The 18,333-nt window shown below is 39.8% G+C and overlaps 1 protein-coding gene across 4 annotated transcripts in view; it reads right to left on the bottom strand.

Annotated features, from left to right (window-relative positions):
- The window catches only part of MAN1A1 (mannosidase alpha class 1A member 1), a 60,804-nt gene extending 43,070 nt beyond the window's left edge, over window positions 1-17,734 (bottom strand). For 3 of the 4 annotated variants that reach the window (XR_006414275.1, XM_044425690.1, XM_044425699.1), the window contains exons 1-2: window positions 16,936-17,734; window positions 455-551 (exon numbers count right to left, since the gene is read on the bottom strand). Coding sequence is in view for 3 of the 4 variants with exons in the window: in XM_044425690.1 (XP_044281625.1) it covers window positions 455-551; window positions 16,936-17,565 (727 nt within the window). In the remaining variant the exon portion in view is untranslated. Of the gene's footprint in view, window positions 1-454; window positions 552-1,315; window positions 1,965-16,935 lie in introns of those variants that run through there. The other variant, XM_044425711.1, reaches the window with a different exon arrangement.
- Between the last annotated feature and the right edge of the window lie 599 nt (window positions 17,735-18,333).

Here is an 18,333-nt window from a genome sequence, read left to right as displayed (position 1 = left end):
ACAGAGAAACGTTACAATGTGGTAAGAAAGAAGAACATAATTAAATGATTCCAATTGTCAAAACTAGAGGGCATTCAGGACACTGTCCTATGTGGAATCAGCATACATATTTTAGAAGGTGTTAACATTTGCCCCAGTCTAACAGATTTCCATGCTCAAAGTATGTTATTTTTATAGTTTTAAGTTATCAAGTTTTAGCTGATAAAGTTTATGGGACAAAACTCCCCAAAGAATGCTGCTCTGCAAGAGCATTCCTTTAGCATTCTATGTATATAGGCCCCACATATAGGAGCGTATGACAGGGTATGCTTTCATTATTTGTAATGATTTACCATTTAAAGTAAGCACATGTCACAACAGCTGTTTAACAGCAAATATGCTTCTAATGTAATCTCTAACCTTCAGAGCAGCAAAGCAGCTGATGTCACTAAGCACAAAAGCACATATTACTTACCAAATAAATTGCTTGAGTGTCCTTGTTTCGATATGGGTTTCAGTTCATTTAATCCCCATGCGTAATGTTTATAATTATCCCAGGCATGTTTCATCATCTGGTGAGAAATGAAAGCAGGATTATATTGTTGTTTTAGCAAGAAACCACTATGTTAAATACTAAGAGAAAATATACTGTACATCAAGGATCAATGTGTTTAATTCAATGGTTAATTAAACCCATATCATATTGTAGACTTTAACATTAAACATTATTAATAGTAACATCATGTTGTTTTTGAGGTATTTTAGTTATAGCAAGGAGTTTTTATTCAATTCTATTCCCTGTAGTTCATTAAGAATTTGTAATACTTGCCCATTAATTCTCATTAAGAAGTTTAACTAAAAGACTATTAATCCAATTACGAATTTCTCTCTAAGATGATAAAACTTCTGAAGCTAAGATATTCAGTCAACTTTAGATATTAGTCACCTAAAATGTATGTTGCAAATTTATATAATGTAAAATTCAATGACTGGTAGAAATGTTAATTTGGTTATGTGAAAGGAAGGTTGATAAGAAAACTGAGACATTTGTGACAGAGTATACTTCTTAAAATGTATGACAGCTATGACTGCCATCACATTGACCCATTCAAATCAGAATGCTGCTATATGGTTTCAAAAAGTCAGGTCTGGTAAACTGATAACAGAGGTAGGAAAGACTGTTTGACTACAGAATTGATAGCCATGCCTTTCCTTTCTTTATTACTTTGCAGAGTTAGTTTCCTCACTGTAGTTCATTAAGAAGTGGCTACTGTAGGGTTATTAGGCTATTGCAACCCTTCTATATGGACTAGTATACTTGCTGTAATAGACTTACATTAAAAAGATTGAAGTAGCTGGAGAATGCACAAATCAGTGTTTGCTGAATAAACAAGAGAATGGAACCACAGGGTATTTGATGGATATACAGCCAAGGAAACGCAAATGCTAGTGGCAATGGTGGGCTGCAGAGGTAGAGATTGATATATTTAGGAAAAAGAAATAGAACGGGGTTAGCTATAATTACCTGTATTCAGAGGAAGGGGAACTCTGAAAGACCTTGTTTCCCAACTAAATTCTATAGCTCATGTACCTCTGTGGTAGTTCAGTCTTAACAGAATCCCTGGCAAATTTCAGGATGTCTCTTCCAGAGAGAAAATGGATTCTTATGCCAAGGTGTCAGGGTAGTACCAATAAATCTTTAGCACACAATGTAAGTGTCAGAAAGCCAGCACATCTGAAGATTCTCTATGATACCTCTCTCCAGGAGCAGAATTATTTTCTTTGAGAAAAGGGACTGATAGGGAAGGAAGCAGCAGAGGTGGGGTGCAAGTCCTAATTTAAGATAGGGTTGTACTAGCAATGAATTGGAGACCATCTAAAAATGTGGGCATTCCTCACTTTATAAATAGTGTCCGTATTTCAAAACTGTATCCCAGCTCTAAATTTTTGGCTATAACGCAGATGAAATGCAAACTGCAAGTATCTTAGTTATATGGATATGACTTACTTCCACTTTTATCTAAAACCAGAACATCTCAATGGGATTGTCCTACTCAAATTGGGGTATGCACTAGCGAAAGATTCAGTATAAGGACTAAGCAACTAGCTATATCTCCCTACACCAGAATTGCCCACCCCTGCTCCCAAAATATTTAGGTCTAATGCAGATGCAAAATCATTTGAGCCCTGAGGGATGCACTGAGTATCTTCTGGGGTGCATGGGTTGTCCATCCTGAATGCATGTAGGTCTAATTTTACATCATCACATGGTACTTTAAAGAATATTTTATATTCATATGCATGTCCTCTTTCAACTTTAAAGAAGTTTCCTTCCCTTGAGTCAGAATGTCAATGGCATATTATGTGAATTATGCTTCACAATACAAGCTGGCAAGGATCCTCAAGTTCTAGGGAAGATTCGTGGATGTAGATATACAATATCCCAAGAAGTACTCTTTTGGACATTAGTATTATACTATGATGGGGTTTTGTGAATATTTAGTATTCCTTTGAAAAGTGCATGACAGTAGAGTATCTCTGTCAATGTTTGACTAAAGAGCTGCTTAGACCTAGAAGGCTAACTGTGTTACACCTGTTGCAGCAAACAACATCTTATGGAACCTTAAAACTCAGCACATTTATTACAGCATAAGCTTTCACAAATATTATCCATTGAAGCTTATGCCATAATAAACATGTTAGCTTTTAAAGTGTTGTTATTGTACCTACTATTAAATACATTGTATACTAAATATATGAAAACTGGACTATATAATGGTTGAACATCCCTGTCTTAATTGAAATCTTGGCCCCTATTATGGCACCAGCTGTTGGTAGCCATAGGCCAAGTTTATACCTGTCAAGTAGGAAGCAGACTGAGATCAATTCTTCACATATGCTTGTGGACAAGTATCAGATGGTAATGCAGCAAATCATTTTGTGGGGGTGACTGATTAGGGCTGTGATCCACAAGCCAATTAAATCAGAGAACTTTGATTTAAGTCCTGGTATTCCCTATTTTCAGTATGATTAAATACATGCAACTATTAGCACCTTGTGTAACAGCTTTAAGGAACATCAGCTGATATACGCTCTCTCATACTGAATGTGTAGTTAGAAGAATAATATTGTGCTTCCTTTTTCTGCCAATTAAGCTGATTTTCACTGAAACTGACGCCATTATAAATTCCATTTGAATATTTAATTGTTTCTAGCAGAGAAAACAAGAATGGCTTGCCAACTGTTTACTGAAAGCAAAGCAGATGTTGGGGTTCTACTCATATAAAAGTATTGCCATTATCTCAAGCAGTGCTCAGTCCATGGTTATCTAAATAGTCAAATTTCATATATATCATAGTTCTCTGCCAGTCACAGTGGCTCACTCAAAAGCACTTCAGTGATGAGAAGGCATGGTCTATGATTTGATCCAAACCAGATGAGATCTATTTTACTATTTCTAGCCTGATCTTGGGCAATCATTTTGTTTGTAAAATACTGTGTGCTCAGTCTGAATTTGAAAGATCATCCCTCCACCCTATCTTGAGCTTTTGCATTCCCTCCTTCTACCGTTTGCCTTTCTGCCTAAGGCACTAAAAATGGTTTCCCACTTGTTCTGCAAATCAGGACTTGTAACTAGGATCAAATCATGGAAGGCAAATGCAAACCTATTAGCCTTATGTCACATGTATTATGCTAAACTTAGAACTGGAGAGGAAATGAAGATAAAGAGAATAATTTTTATCACAATGGGGTTGCAAGTTGTTATTTGTAGACTGGTCTTTGCAAATGGTCCAGAATCTTCAGCTGAAGTAGGGCAGCAAGGGGTCTAACATATATTGTCATATTAAACCAGCGCTTTATGTTCTGTCCTGTCTTCCACCTGTTTTTGGATAGGATTCAGAGTGATGATATTAACATTCAAATGCCTAAATAGCTTGGACTCAGGCTATTTTAACTGACTCCTCCCATATATATCCCTCCCATCTCTTCTTATATATATGAACTTGGACTCTAAGCACCTTCAGAGATGCATGTTGATGTGGGTGGCTACTGAGCAGAGGATCTTTTCAGTGGTGAGATCTTCGAATATCCACATCACGGATATCAGATAAAAATCCACAGGGTTTACCTAACATGACAACACTTTCCCACAGCTGAATGTGCAATGCTGCTGAACCATGGGTTGTCACTGAAGCATTGCTTATTAGCACATCTGGGTTCACAGAAACCAACAACCTACAGTTCAACAATCCACACTCACCTTTGAGTATTGGTTATCATGTTGTGTGAGCCCATCCACTGACTATGGCAGTTCATCAACTCCTTTGCTACTGGTGAAGATACCTATTAAAAATGGTGCCTCAGCAACAACTACCAATCATATCTGTGAACACACTCACTTGGAAGTGCAGCCACTATCACCTGAAAGTTAAGTGACAAGGGAGGGCAGCTTGTGTGGGTATATACATCTCTGCTGTTTTTGCAAACTTGAAGAAGCCTTTTCATACCAGATGAACTGAATGATAAAGTTAAGAGTGGTGGCATTATAGCTCAAAGCATTAAATATAGTCTTTGGCTCTAAAAGGGAAGTATAACATTTTTTAAATTAAAAGTTGAAGCTAAATTGTTAAAGAGAGGAAGAAATTTACAGACCTCAAACAAGCTGCAAATATATTGCTACTGCTTATCTTTACATTAGATGGTAGTCTCAAAGCCCTTCAACTGGGAAGGTTTGAATGTCATGACAACTCAGTCTGTGAATAAATTATGCACAATAGGTGGTTTGTTCATGAAACAACCCAGAGTGTCACCCACAACCAACCCCCCCCCCAAAAAAAAAGGTTGGACTCAACATGGTTGTCCTCCATCCTTCCAGCTCAGTCCTTGTGGAGGTATCCCAAGGCACTCTACTCTTTTGCAGGACTGACTTATCTGCCATTTCCTGCTATTGTTTCCGCTCTAACAAGGCGGCATGCTCACACATTTCAGAAAAAACAAAACAAAACCCTGAACAGTCCCATTAAAGAGCTACTCTTACAAGGAACAGGAGTTTTAACAGCAATGGGTAGTTCACACCTTTCCACTCTCCCAAGTACCTGGAATCTCAGGAAAGGATGGAAAAGTGCGAGGAAGCTTAAAAAAAAAAAAAAAAAGATCCACCCACCTGCTCCCAACTTAGAGGATCTCTTTATGAATGGGGTGATGTTTGGCCATCCTCTTTTCTAAGTTTGGATTTCTCTTGACAACTTTCATTTGACAACTGTCATGAGAAAGCAATGTGAAACACAAAGCTCTTAGCAACTTCTCCTGACTAATGCCCACGATGGCTTCACTTTAACAACAAACTACCATCCAGGATATTAGCTAAGCAAGGCTTTCTATCTCAAACCAACACAAGTCTAACTAAAAAAATGTTCACAAACTTTTGCACAAATTTCTTATAATTTTAAATAGGCTGACAAACCAGTGATAGCCTCTTCACCATTCTGTTCGAGTACCTTGAAGAGATTGCCACCAAGCATCAAATTGGAAATTGCAAAAAGCAATCTTAAAAAAAAGTAAAAGGCAAGCAAACACAAAGTCATGCTGAGCTCACAAAAGGGTAGCTCCACTGTAGGATCTCTTCTCCAATATCTCAAAAAATTGTGATAGTGTAGGAGGATAGTTCTTAAAATAAATCAGCACCGTGAGACAAACTCAGTCTTAAGACACAAGATTACTGCTGCTTGAGTTAAGGCTGTCTGGACTTAAAAGCTAGTTGGACGGGAGTGTGAAACCATCTGTTAGATGCTCTAAGTTTGAGGGGACAGTGACTGTTAGTGTTAGGTATTTCGAAGAATAAGTGATCCTGTATAAAAATCAATGGGGGCAGGCATTAGATTTACCATCCTTTAATTAGTTTTGTTCAAGTACCATAGGGTCTGAGAGATGGAGAAAGGCACCCACAGACTGACATAAACATTAATAGAAATGAACTTAAGAAATTCCTTTAGCTGGTCATCTGAACAGGTTTTAGCCTTTCTTTTCTCCAGGCAACTGCACAGATTTCTATCAAATGGCATTCTAAGGTTTTATAATGTTATCTGCTGCTAAGCAATTGAATAAAGCTTTAATAGCAGTACATATTTTAACACACAGAGAAAGAATTTATTTTAAATACACTTTACCCCTTAACTGGAATATAGGCCAGAAGAAGTCCCTGGCCTTACATAATTTTGACTTGCCCTTTTCTTACAGCAAATAGCAGTGAATATGCATTCTGAGAGATCCTGCTGATTTAATGGTGGGTGTATAAGCTGGGAGACTCAAACAAGTTGCATTTGCGGATTCTATACATTATAAGGACTGTAAGTTTAAAAATTCTAAGTTTGTCATGCTCTTACCTTTCTGGTTTTACATAGGATAGAAATATAAATATACTCAAGTCTACCCTGTTCATGTACAAATGTTTTTTTTTACTTTCTAGCAAACATTTTACAAATATATACTTTCCTTTTCTTTATAAAATGAATGCAAAACTACTTTAAGCATTCAGAAAATACAGAAAACATAATGCAGGTTTCTAAAATGAGCATCATACAGTAAAACAATTCTGCAGGCAGACAAAAAAGTAGGTCTTAGCAGACTACTCAAAGAATAAAAGACAGGAAACCAACCTAACATTTCTGGAGAGAGCGCCATGGACCACAACAGAAAGCATAAAGAGTTAGAAATTGGTGTTTGTGTGCATGTGTGTATATATGAAGGCATGCACAGAGAACTTTTCAGTACTATCAATATCATTAAGGTAAAGGTTTCCCCTTGACGTTATGTCCAGTCATGCCTGACTCTAGGGGGCAGTGCTCATCTCCTAGCCGAGGGAGCCAGCGTTTGTCTGCAGACAGTCTCCGTGGTCATGTGGCCGGCATGATTAAACACCAAAGTGCATGGAACGCTGTTACCTGCCCACCGAAGTGGTACCTTTTTATCTACTTGCATTTGCATGCTTTTGAACTGCAAGGCTGGCAGGAGCTAGGACAGAGTACAGGAGCTCACCCCGTTGTGCAGATTCGAATCGGCAACCTTTCGATCAACCAGCCCAGAAGCACAGAGGTTTAAACCACTGCGCCACCTGCAGTCCCCAATATCAATGATATCAATATCATTGCACTGCTCTATTTGCAGCTACATTGAGACTTTTATAAACATGAAGTAAAAACTGTTGTGTTATGTTTCTAAAAGAAATACCAAAACTAAATACCTCTATGTTTAACTGAGTAAGGTTGGGCTGAGAAAAATATAATCTATAGCATGCGCTTTTGCACATGTGTGTATGCATGCGCGCGCACACACACACACACACACACAATTAGTGGTGATGCTTTGTTAATGGTGAGACAGGCAACTCACGTTCTATCATTATAACCAGAATGTAATGTAGGTGGGAGTGCTGGTTATAATCACAAGACAATTCAAATTATTGATCTGAAACTTCGTTATGGAAATGTTGGTTTAAGAATGTTATGTACCGATTTTGAGGTAGAATGGGTAAAAAATTGGTCATTTATAAGAATTTAAAAGTTGACAAGTGGCCAACAAAGTTAACACATTCTGAAACTAGGTATCCCCAGAGTTATCTCTGACATACCAATTCTGTAGGACTATATATGAAATTGTTTCCTTTTTGAAAGTCTAGGATTTCTTGTTGTGATATAAGGGTATGCCTTCTCATGCAATATAGTTTCTTAAGAAATACTTGCCCCAGAGTTCTTTAGTTCACCTTGGCATTTTCTGTGCACTTGCAAGGAGACATTTAATTTTCTGCTTCTAAATTTACAAGCCCCAGAAGGCTACAAAAGAAAGGGAACACACACATACACTTTTTACCCCCGAAAATAAGTGAGTAAATACTTTACCCTTATTTTACAAGTTTAAATGTTGATCAGAGATGCATGCCACTAGGATTTCGGTGTTTTTTTGTTTTTGTTTTAAATCTAGCTAGCACTAGCTAGCCATTTAAACTAGGCTAAGCACTAACATTCCTGAAATAATAATCAGCAGTTTTTATCAAAATACATGTGTCATATTTCTTTGTGGGAATAAATGTGTTTTTTAAAAATGTATGTGAATTCTTTAAAAGTGTCTAGTAACTGTGGCTTTTAACTGTAGAGTAGGGCTAGGGGCCCCAATCAGGGTCAGGACCTTGAGCTGGACTAGAAGTGTCATGTTGGCGGAACTAGGGAGGCTTTAACACTTCTCCTTGGTATGCCTCAATATACTATCCCTAGTAGTTATCCATAAAACAACTCCATCACTATTTTGCCATTGAAACTGGAGGCATGGTATCTAATTTGGATTAGATACGCATAGTGTATGTGGGTTAAGACCCACCTAACCCCATGCTTTAATTTGGACTGGGCCTCCTGCATCTAATCTACAGCACAAATGAGAAAAGGCATATCAGCTAGTTACATCTTCAAGGTAATGCATTTTTAATTTCAGCTTTGCCAGCTCAGACATTTATAGGCACAGCTTTCCAAAAGATAGGTACATTAAATTTACAAGAAATCTTTTAGCAATGGAAACCACCATGCAACTTAAGCTACCATTCAATAATTCAGATGCCCAAATGGCAACCAATGCCATCAACAAGAAGGCACATTGAACCCACTACTTAGTATGGGATAGCCACAAGTAAGCATTTCTCCTCGCTTCTTGTACACAGTGCTTTGGTTAGTTTTGTAACCTTGAAACAAAACTACTTTATAGGAGGTTGATATTGCTCCATAATGCAATATCATTTCTCAAACAAACTGACGAAAGAGTACCTTGCGTTTAAGGGGATGCTTTAGGTTTATAGCACAGGAAGAATTCCAGCTTTAGATTTCACAGTTTATTGAACTGCATCAAAACTATATGCAAACATGGCCAAATGTAAGTGATATGTAGCAACTGGGTGTAAGGCACAGTAGGTATCCATAATATTACAGCATTAGGTCATGTCATTGGCCATTAAGTAAAAAGTCCCAAGTTTGAAATGAATAGGTATGGAATATGTATGTATAGACATTGCACATTTTAGTATTGCTCTTCCTAAAATCTCACTGTAATTCTGATCTCCCTCATAATATAAACCTCAGTGAGTGATGAAAAATAAATTTTGGGAAAAGGCTAGAGAGACTTTTCATTTCATTTTTTAATAATGACAGTTCTGGGGCCGAAAACCTTTTAAGTAAGGTACAGCCTCTGATCTTGAAAACTACTTCACAAAGTGGATAACTAATTCAGCAGAAAACTCCACATTGCACTTGCTCAGAGGTAACTTTTTTTGTATGTTACATTGGTACAGGGCTGGGACCTGGTACTGCAAATGATTGCATAATACTGCTTTGAAACACCATGAAGGTATCTCAGTGTGCAACATTGTGTCAATACTAGGTCTGCTCAAGTTCTCTCAGTTTCAGCTTTCAGAGGAAACAGTGACAAAGCATACAGTATAAGCTAAATAGCTTGTTCTAATTTGTACACAGTTGCCAGGAGCTAACAGCTAAGTTGTGAGCTGACTTTGGGTTAGAACCTTACTTTCAGCCTAACCCACCATACAGGGTTGTTGTGAGAATAACACTGAAAGGAGGATTATGTAAGCTACGTATGTTGAGTTCCTTAAGGGGGAAAAGGAAGGATATAAATATAATAAATATATAAAGCACCAAAAAGGAGAGAGGAAGCTGTAAAAGTAGCTGCACAAAAGGATGGGTTAGAATCTATCAGTTTCAGCTGGTGGCCCAGCTATGCCTCTATCTGGCCAGGGGGTAACTTGATTTTTGTGATCTGTGCTCTGCTAAACTTTAAATTACTGCACTCATCAGTTAGATTACATGAGGCTGCCCCTGAAGACTTTGCAGAAGCTAAAGTTTGTGCAAAATGTGGCAGTTAGATTAATAACTGAGAACAGAAGGTCTAAGCATCTAAACATCTATTCTGGCCTGCTTGCACTGGGTGCTTCAAGGTGCTGGTCATATCCGATAAACCCTTACAGAATTTAGGTGTTGGTCATATCCTATAAAGCCTCTATAGTACCTGTCAGAATGTTTCAATCAAAATCTACCCTGATACCATGCTCAACACCTGAAGGCTTCCTTTGTTATCCTCCAAGGGAGGGCTGAATGGTGGCAGCAAGGAAGAGGACCTTCTCAGTGAAAATTATGGATACCTAGCTAGTGCCAACACTTTTATTCTTTTGGCCACAGGTTAAGGCTGCTTTCACAATGCTGAGGCATTTAAAGGCTTTAATGACATGCAGAGGTGGGGAAAGAAATGTCTTTTTCTTCTAAAAGGTCTAGCGCTACTGAAGTTGTTTTAGTTGCTGAATTTGTCTCAAATTCTGTTTTAAACATTTTATTGGCATTTTATACTGTTTTAATTGTATGCATTTTTATACTTTATAGTACTGTATAAATGGTTGCTACCCACCCAGACAGCTTTGGCAACTGAGTGGTAGAAAAATGAAATAAGTAATTATCATTATCATATATCCCACTTAGCAATGCAATCCTCTTGATTTAACTGTTGAACTAGCATTTGTAGGTGCCCTCTACCCTTTCCGAACTTTCCAGCTACTTCAGAAATAGGTGATATTGGCTGCCCCCTTTCATGTCTCCTTTTTGGAGCAATTATTGCTGGGGTTACTGTTCTCCTCTTCTAGGTAAAAAAGAAAAAAAGCAACAATAATCCTGAAAAGGCAACTGAACAGGATGGAATAAATAGGATCACATGAGAGTGTGGGAGTAGGTAGTACTAGTGCTGGCACGTCAATTGCTCAAACATGTTTTGTCACATTCTTCTTTAATTCTTGACAAACATTTGTGCAGTTTTTGGATGGGTAAATATACCCAAATTTAATGATTGAGTGAAAAATGGAGGGGAGATGTAGATAGTTGCTATACCAGAGCAATTACCTTTTCAAAGTTGCTAGAAACCTAGTGAAGTTTTGAAAAAATTGGAGGACACTGAGAACTGTCCGTTAAGCAGTTAAAAGTCAGATGATCACATTGTCAAGGGGGAGATAATATATTAACTTTAGTGCACCTACTTTTGCTGCTCTCTATCCTCCCCCCCCCCTTTTTTTTTTTACTGGTGCTTTTAATATACATCTTTGCAACTGACCTCTGGCAACTATGTGAATATTGCCTCTATACAATCTCATCTTGCCAGTTTCCATAAATGTTACCTATCTCACTTTGAGATGTGAAAGATACAAGAAAATTGATTAGCAAGACTACACATGTTAGAGAACTATATGGCTGAACTTGTGCAAAACTGAAAACAACAATGAAAATTACTGGTACAATGAAAACTGCATTCCCAATGGGGAAGGGAAGACAAGGGGCTTCTATGCTAATGGCATAGACTGCAATACTGGCTGGAGGACTGAAGGAGGAATGGAAGAACAACCATCAATAACACTATGCATTTTACTTGTAGGGTAGCAAGGTGGGTCATGTGAGCCTCTTGATTCCCTATGCTTCTGCTATAGTCACAGAGATCAGTAAAAGTTAAGAAAGTTGAATACAGCATTTAAAAATTGATATTGGTATTATATAGCAACCATGGATTTGTTTTGAATAAAAAACTGGCAATCGAGTGCTCTGGTAGCATATCACTATCATGATTTGATTTGAGACCTTTGTATGCGATTCCAGCTTATTAGCAGGACTTGCAAACTTCTCAGAATTGGTTTAGCACTTTGAGATACAATAATTATATAGGTCTCAGGGAGGAAATAATTACAGTGTGAATGTGTTAATGATAGCATTAATGTAGTAATCTGATGTTAACACTGAAACTTTACTTTTAATCTTGCAAACCTGGATATGGAGTGCATTTCTCAAAGCTGCAGATGGGTGGAGAACAAGAACCACATAAGCAAGCCCAACACTCTTTTCTGTACAACAGAACTAGAGCACTTATTTTAATAATTATTCATTGTTTAATCATTATAGAGCTAAAAAACTAGTGTCAGTAAACAATTTAAGCACAAACATGTGAATTTTAGGCAGTGAAATACTACAATACTGTTAATTGCATAATGTAATCTTTTGCTTTCTGTAATTAAATGGTCTAAGTCTGCCAGACTCAATCTATAACAGAGTTTTGTGTTAAATAATCTTAGATGCTATACAGCAGCTCTGTTCTAAACAGTAGTACAATTCTTGACCATACAACCCACTTGTAGGGTGGAAGGGGAAAAAAACAAAACAAAACAGCCAGCCATTAAAAGAAAGTCAGGAAAACGTGTAACTCAATGTGGAAGACATCTAAGTTCTATTGAGTATAATGAGGAAACCCTCCAACTTAAGTGTACAGAAGATTTCAGTTTTGATCTTTAAAAGAAAAACTGAATATACTCCTGTTATGTATTAGTACACTTTTCCTAAGCAATAGTATTCCTTGATATGTAAATAAAAGCAAAGATGTGTTAAGACTGCATGATTCTTAATGATTTATCAAAACGTTCTAATCATCTATTATGTAATTAACTTCTTCCTATTTGACAATTTCAGACCTGTGGGGAATTGGTTTTGCTCTGATCATAACACATTTTTTTGTTATGAAGGTGAGAGCACTTTGTTAATTATTGTTCAGAATTCCATTTACTTTTCTTTCCTCAAGAACAAGCGAAACATTTATTTCTGTAAGTACTTCAGATGAACAGCCTAGTAAAAATGTCTGAATTGCCAAACTATATTCCTTAGAAACCAGGTTTAAAGAATGTTGTCTTGCTGTTACTTACAATGGAGAAAGCAAATTCTTCAGTTAATCACTGTATGCATGATATACATGCTGCATCAAAACACATTACTTGTGTCAGCCATTCCACCAACTTCAATAAGGCTATCCACTAAAGTTTCTCACTTTTGCATGCTTGTTCCATTCAAACAGCAAAATAACTTTTCTTTGGTGAATTTTGATTTTGCTGCCAGCTGCACTTATCTATGTTTCTGAGGACACATTCTGCTACATTTTTCTTTGAATACAGTCCATATACCTATACTAGGGAGTCCAACTGAATTCAGTCAAGTTTTCCAAGTAAAGACAGAGTTACTTTTATCATGGCTTCAGTCAAGCTGACAATTTCTAGTGCTTATATTACACATTCTGAAGAGAAGTCACAAACAGCTATATATTTAGTAGCACTAGTAAGACAGAGCAAGAAAACACAAAGTTGCTTCTGAAGTAATCCATAGTATAAGCAACTGCATTTTATGCTACAAGTTCATAAAGCTCTTGAAGACTAATTACAAGCCAACAACCAACAAGTTAAAATGTACACTTGTTCCATACCACTGGATCTTAAAATAAATTTGCAATCTTTCACAGAAAGGTGACAGGTTGAAGGAATGCTGAAAACAACTTACAGCAGCCTTCCCCAGCTTGATACTCTTTAAACATTTTGATCTTCAACTTCCATGGGCTCCATCCAGCATGACCAATACTTGGGGATGCTTAGTAGTTCTAATCTAAAACATCTTGAGGGAACAAGGTTGGAGAAGACTGAACTACCTGTCATCTAGAACCAGGTTTTTGTTTGTAGAACCTTATGCTGATTCCAGCAGGCAATAGAATTCTTGGGCAGAATATCAGGTTTTGCAGAAGAAAAGGTTAAAATAAGTTAAGTGTTTTAAGAGTTAGGCTCTATAAAAAAAAAAAAACACAATTGTATGAATGCTGTTCACAAATATGATAAGTCAGCATTAAAAAGGATGGGATGACAGAGGATGTATAGATAGGGTTTCCCATTTTGAGAGAGGAAAATCTGATGCATATAACCATAAATAGTTACTGCTGTAATTCTCACACAATGAACCAATAAACCAATGATACTTATGACTGTCAAGGTCCCAGAGATTTCAGCTCAGCTTATTTTTATCAAGCAGGTGCAAATTTTATTTGTACCTGATATTGCAACCAAAAAAACAACACTCAAGGCAGGATACACAAAATTTCAATCCAAATACAATTACTGTAAAATGTCCTATTAAACTCAGTGGGGCTTTTAACTGGAGCTGACAGGTCTTGAACTTAGAATTTCCTCTCATGCAAAGTATGAGCTCTTTCATAGGATTCTGACCCCTCTCCATTTTTAGCTCCTATGTTTAGTTTTAGGAATGGCCAGTAAGGAAAATATCTTATAGGACTATTTTGGGGACCATCTAATAAAGCAACATGATCCAAATCATCCAGCCAATGAATATTTTCTAGTATATGAACATACACGGAGTCACCATTTTAAACACTAAAAATGCTTTCCGTTTCTCCAGAAAAATGTCACTGACAAATGTACCAAATGTTTAGCTACCCAATATATAATGAGGTAAACAGATAAAACATTCTGCAGAAATCATCACTACAAGACATCTGGAATTAATATTTCTGTTGATCTACTGCAACACACACTTAGAGGATCACCAGAACTATCTGAAGTAGTGACAGAAATATGCTGATTTGTCCTGTAAAAGTCTAGCTTTTTCCCATCAACCACAAATCTGTGATTCATTTTTGTTTTGTTTTACTTCTAACACTAGAACAATAAGGAAAATTCAAGGGGTACACACAGTGCATGCCCCCATGGGTGACAGTTTTATGCCACTGTTGCTTGTTTCCTCACCCTTCTTATTCTATTTTTCCAGTAAAAGCAAACATAATAATGACAGTACGGGATGCCTGTGGAGTATCTAATTGGAGACATGATCCTAGCAGTTGCTCTAAAGATGTTTGATAATTACAGATGAAGAATGAAATATTACAGCAGCCTCTTGGGATGCAGGGGAACACTTGTGAACACATTCTTGGGATGGTGTTGCCTTGTGAACAGATGGTAGTTAAGCAAACAAAATCTAGCCTGAGATGAACAAAAACACCGAACAGAAACAGGAAAATGCAACAGGTACCACACTGCATCATTTAAAAGTATCCTCTTTGATAGTGACTCCAAAAGCTTTGGAAATAGCAATGTGTCTGTTTCACCAACGGATTGAAATAGAAGCTTGAAAAACCACTGTGCCCCTTTATCACACTACAGTGCTGATAAAACATCACCGACCAATGAAACCAGGCTCCTGTAATTACAACCCTGATATATCAGCCTATTAGTAACTGCTAACAATAACTTTTGATCTTCAATTGAATTAGACAATCTACTGAATGACTCAATCTTAAAAGGGCAACGTAGTATTAAAACTGGAAAGTTCAACTTATTCTGTGTGGTAGAAACATAAAACTTTTGCAGACATGCACACAACTAGGGGTGGGCTGCACCAATCATTGTTGCATGTATACTCAGACCTTCCACCAGATCTACTTAGTATTATGAAATTTTAAAGTCCCATATCTCAGAAAGGCAGAAACCAGGTGTACATTCAATCTTCTCAGATTACACAATTCTGTAGATACTCAGTCAGAGCCAGCCTCTCAACAGTAGTAGACCTTTCTAAACACTAACATTGTCTTCTTTGAATTTCATCCAATTAAGAATAAAGTTGTTTTTAATAACACATATGTATTTAACTGACTATGTAATCTACTCAGTTCAGCTAAGCACAACTCAGTGCACTAATCAGAAGTTTTATCTACTTGCACATTTTGTGGGCCATGATACACATTAAACAATCTTTACATGCAGGTCACTTCCAAGCTGAGTTGATGTGCATCAATTCTACACATTTTCCTCAGACTGCATGCAAAGCACTGTCACATGTCACAGCCAATGCATTTCATATTAATTCCAACACAGAAGTACATCACATGCAGGAGCTGTGTTACATATTAGGATTTCTTTTTAACTATCATAGCATTTTAGAAGTTATTAACACTCAAGCAGGCACCTCTGTGTTATGCATAAAGCATAACACTTGAGTGATACAGATAATTCCACCAACAATTCTCTAAAATATAGACCTGTGTACAGTAAGTGTTTACTCTCTGTCTCCCAACAGAAGGGGCATATTTCCCAAGTGAAAATGGCCATGCCATCAGGGATGAGTAGGAAGACCCCTCCCCCACAGCAAATGCAAGCTAAGCAGATAAAGAGAAGCTGTTGGAAACAATCATGTTTAGCCAAGAGATCACCAACTTAATTCCAGATGTAAAGGTCCACAAGTTATTAAAATGCTTTAGGATGGGTCTGCTACTAAATAAAATTATACTGCAGCTCATTTTTAACACCGCTTGCTAGTTTGACTTGAAAAATTAAATAAATTTATATTAGGGGTTACATAAGACATTTATCTTTAGTTTTGGAAATTACATAACTTTTCCAGTATTTATTCTCCTACATGCCTACATTTTTCTTCTGAACATGAAATCTGAAGTATCACTTGGACAGTGATATTAACTGGCACAGAATATAGAGGGTCCCCCATTCCCTGCTGCATATCTTCAGATCAACACAATATTCAAGTCGACAGACCTTTTTTCACCCTCTGCCTGGCTCTGGCAGTGTAGATTAGTGTGGGAGACGTCACCGTCACCGTGATGTTTATCATCCCTTCTCTAGCTCTGGCTCCCCAACTCTAATGCTTAGACAGAAATGAACCAGTGTTTTCTTTCCACTACACACGATCCTTGGAGCGCGCTCTCAAAGACACAGCTGGGGCGGTCGGCTTTTTAAAAGCCTGCCCATGCTGTCATCTCTTTGAGAACCTTGGCAGATTAGGAGTGACACGTGTCCTTTTCTCTTCCCCGTTAGAAGTTCCGGCTCACGTCAAAAGACGCACCCACCACAGAACCGCACCCGAGAACGGTTATTACTGAAATTACTGCAGGAAAGAATATTGGGGACGGGGGGATGGAGCCGTGAAGGTCACTGCCTACACGGTAAGAAAAAACTGCGGTAGAGAAAAACACAGAAAAGGCACCGGTGATTGTAAAATCGTAGCAAATGAAGTAATGAGGTGCAGGGAGGCGGCAGTCACCCACCTCTTTGATCTTCGCTCTTTTCTGCCGGATGACGGGGTCTGACGGTTCCGCTCCCACGGCTCCGATGGGTTTGCGGAATGGCAAGTCAGGCAACTCGGCGCCCCCCGCCTCCTTCCTGCCCAACTTGTCCTGGAGAAGAAACTTCGCCTTGTCCTGGTGGATGTCCCTGCGGATCTCCTCCGGCAGCTTCTGCAGAGTTTCCTTCGCCTCCCGCAATGCTCGTTCGTGGTCCTCGCGGATCTTGGCCAAGTTCTCCGCCGCTTCTCCTGCAGATCCGGGCCCGACCCCATAACCGGCGCTGCTGCCCGCTCCCGCTCCCGGTGGCTGCGGCGCGCGCTGGTCCCCCTGCGCGGGCGGCGACGGCTGCTGCTGGAGGGTAGACGAGTGGAAGAAGACGCCGCTGAGGAGCTTGGGCGAGTCGGGCAGGAAGAAGATGGCCCCGAAGCAGAGCGTGATGAAGGCGCTGAAGACCAGCAGCAGCACGAACTTCTCCGTCAGGCGGAAGGCGCCGCTGGGGCTCGGGACCTTCCTACCCCCCGGCCCGCCCAAGGGACCCCCGCCTAAAGAGCCGCCCAAAGCGCCCGGGCCCGTGGGGCTGCCAAAGAGCGGCAACAGGCTGACGGCGGGCATGGCCTCCCGGCAGATCAGCTCCCCCTAGAGGACGGGCGGAGACAGCCACGAAGCCACAGTGCCGGCGGCCCGTCCGGGAGGCTCTCCGGCAACAACCCCCGGCACGCCGCCGCCGCCGCCAGAGCGAGTCGGCGGCGGGACTAGCCCGCGCTTCCTGTCCCCGGCCGGCGGCAGCGCCGGCGGAAACTTTCCTCGTCCTCGTCAGCGGCAGGAAGTTTTCTCGGCGCAGAGTGCCCGCCGCCACCTCCTCGGTGGGAGTTCTTGGCTCACTTGAGGCGTGCGGAGGCCCGTGGCTGAGCGGTCGCCTGAGGAGGCAAGTTCGCCTGGGGGCTTGCGGGCACTGGCTGTGTCAGCTCCGGGCGCCGTTACTGCTGGTGCTGCTATCGCTGCCCATATCGGCGCCTCCGTTGCTTGCGGCCAGGTATCCGGTGAGAGAGAAGGGCACTGGAGCGGCTGCTGTTTTCACATCAGCGCCCAGCGCGCTGACAGGAGCGGTACTTTCCTCCTCTCCGAGCCGCCGCCTGGCGCTCCCAAGCAGCGAGCGACCGCTTACTCGAGCACGGAGTGCAGAACTGAGGCAACCTCCGTAGTAGGGAGACCAGAGGGGAGAAGGGGAGGCTCCATTTCACGGGCAAGGAGCGGACTGGGCCAATCACAGGGTAGGCGGGGCTCGGGGAGGGGGAGGAGGCGGTGGCAGTTACGGGCGAGGAAGAGGGGTGGGCGGGGCCTTGGGAGGCGGGGTGATGCCGTTGAAAGTAACGGATAGGG

Source organism: Varanus komodoensis, unplaced genomic scaffold (assembly GCF_004798865.1).
Source record: "Varanus komodoensis strain SLA01 unplaced genomic scaffold, ASM479886v1 scaffold1, whole genome shotgun sequence".
Taxonomy (NCBI): Eukaryota; Metazoa; Chordata; class Lepidosauria; order Squamata; family Varanidae; genus Varanus; species Varanus komodoensis.
Note: the sequence above shows the minus strand (reverse complement) of the source record. Positions and strands in the feature narration are given on the sequence as shown.